General features: G+C 40.1%; 1 protein-coding gene across 1 annotated transcript; it reads right to left on the bottom strand.

Moving 5' to 3' along the window:
* Positions 1-6: 6 nt before the first annotated feature.
* Positions 7-1,433, bottom strand: LOC119467664 (zinc finger protein 813-like). Its single transcript, XM_037729737.1, has 2 exons — positions 724-1,433; positions 7-389 (listed from the first exon to the last, which is right to left on the bottom strand). Exons 1-2 carry the CDS (start codon positions 1,340-1,342, stop codon positions 325-327), a joined length of 684 nt encoding a protein of 227 aa, XP_037585665.1. The 5' UTR covers positions 1,343-1,433; the 3' UTR covers positions 7-324.
* Between the last annotated feature and the right edge of the window lie 406 nt (positions 1,434-1,839).

Here is a 1,839-nt window from a genome sequence, read left to right as displayed (position 1 = left end):
TGGCTTCTCTATAAGATGGCAGTGCTTAGGCTTCTGTTTTTGAGCCTATCTCACAAACTCATGTCAATGCTGAATTGACTCTAATGTCAATTAATGCTTCATGGTTTGCTGGACTCATTGCATTTGGAACAATTATCTCAAAAGTGAATTTTCCAACGTTCTGCAGGAAGTGACCTGGGACTGAAGAGCTTGCCACACTTACCAAATTTTAAGATTTCTGCCCAGTGTGGATTCTCTGATGTCTAATGAGGTGTGAACGTAAAGGCTTTGCCACAGTCCTAACAGTTGTGAGGTTTCTCTCCTATATGAATTCTCCTGTTTTCCCTAAGATGAAGCTTGACAGAAGACCTTGCCACAATCATAACATTTGTAAGGTTTCTCTCCAGTATAAGTTTGTCAATGAACTGCAACGGATGAACGATGTCTGAAAAATTTGCCACCTTTATTACATTTGAAAGATCTCTCTTCATTATGGATTCTCTAATGATTTGCAATGGTTGTAGCTCTACTGAAGACTTGATGACAATCATCACGTTAGAAGTTTCCCTATACCATGGATTGATTTATGGTGACTAAGTGTTGAATGCCCCCTAAAGGTTTTGCCACACTCATTACACTTGTAAGGTTTCTCTCTAGTATGAATTGCCTTATGGTTTATAAGGGCTGAATCCTGATGGAAGTTCTTGCCACTCTCATCAAACTTTTAAGGTTTCTTTCCAGTATGAAGTCTACGATGGCGTATAAGGGATGATGTCTGACTGAAGGCCTTGCCACACTCATTACACTTGTAAGGTTTCTCTCCACTATGAAGTGTCCTGTGATTTACAAGGGCTCTTTTTTGACCAAACAACCTGCCACACTCATTACACTTGTACGGTGTCTCTCCAGTATGAAGTCTACGATGGCATGTAAGGGATGACACGTAACTGAAGGTTTTCCCACACTCATTACACTTGTAAGGTTTCTCTCCAGTATGAAGTCTACGATGGCGTATAAGGGATGATGTCTGACTGAAGGCCTTGCCACACTCATTACACTTGTAAGGTTTCTCTCCAGTATGAACTGTCTTATGATTTACAAGGGCTGTATTTCGAACAAAAAACTTGCCACACTCATTACACTTGTAAGGTGTCTCTCCAGTATGAAGTCTATGATGGCGTATAAGGGATGATGTCTGACTGAAGGCCTTTCCACACTCATTACACTTGTAAGGTTTCTCTCCAGTATGAACTGTCTTATGATTTACAAGGGCTGTATTTCGACCAAAAAACTTGCCACACTCATTACACTTGTATGGTGTCTCTCCAGTATGAAGCCTAAGATGGCATGTAAGGGATGACATGTAACTGAAGGTCTTCCCACACTCATTACACTTGTAAGGTTTCTCTCCACTATGAACTGTCTTATGATTTACAAGGGCTATATTTTGACCAAAAAACTTACCAAACTCATTACACTTGTAACGTGTCTCTCCAGTATGAAGTCTACGATGGTATGTAAAAGATGATATCTGACTGAAGGTCTTGCCACACTCATTACACTTGTAAGGTTTCTCTCCACATTGAACTGTCTTATGATTTACAAGGGCTGTATATAGACCAAAGGCTTTGCCACACTCATTACACTTGTAAGGTTTCTCTCCACTATGAAGTCTACGATGGTATGTAAGGAATGACTTTTGATTGAAGGTCTTGCCACACTCATTACACTTGTAAGGTTTCTCTCCAGTATGAACTGCCTTATGATTTACAAGTGTTGTATTTCGAACAAAGGACTTGCCACACTCATTACACTTGTAAGGTTTCTCTCCAGTATGAATTGCCTTATGGTTTACAAGGG

The sequence above is a fragment of the Cebus imitator genome, unplaced genomic scaffold (assembly GCF_001604975.1).
Source record: "Cebus imitator isolate Cc_AM_T3 unplaced genomic scaffold, Cebus_imitator-1.0 Scaffold316, whole genome shotgun sequence".
NCBI classification, from domain to species: Eukaryota; Metazoa; Chordata; class Mammalia; order Primates; family Cebidae; genus Cebus; species Cebus imitator.
Note: the sequence above shows the minus strand (reverse complement) of the source record. Positions and strands in the feature narration are given on the sequence as shown.

Bases quoted from the DNA above. Each gene is read 5' to 3' on its own strand.
- LOC119467664 (XM_037729737.1), bottom strand. From the start codon at position 1,342: ATGTCATCCCTTACATGCCATCTTAGGCTTCATACTGGAGAGACACCA. The intron at 390-723 runs ATACTGGAAAGA...ATTGACAAACTT, and splicing joins TATACGCCATCGTAGACTTC to ATACTGGAGAGAAACCTTAC.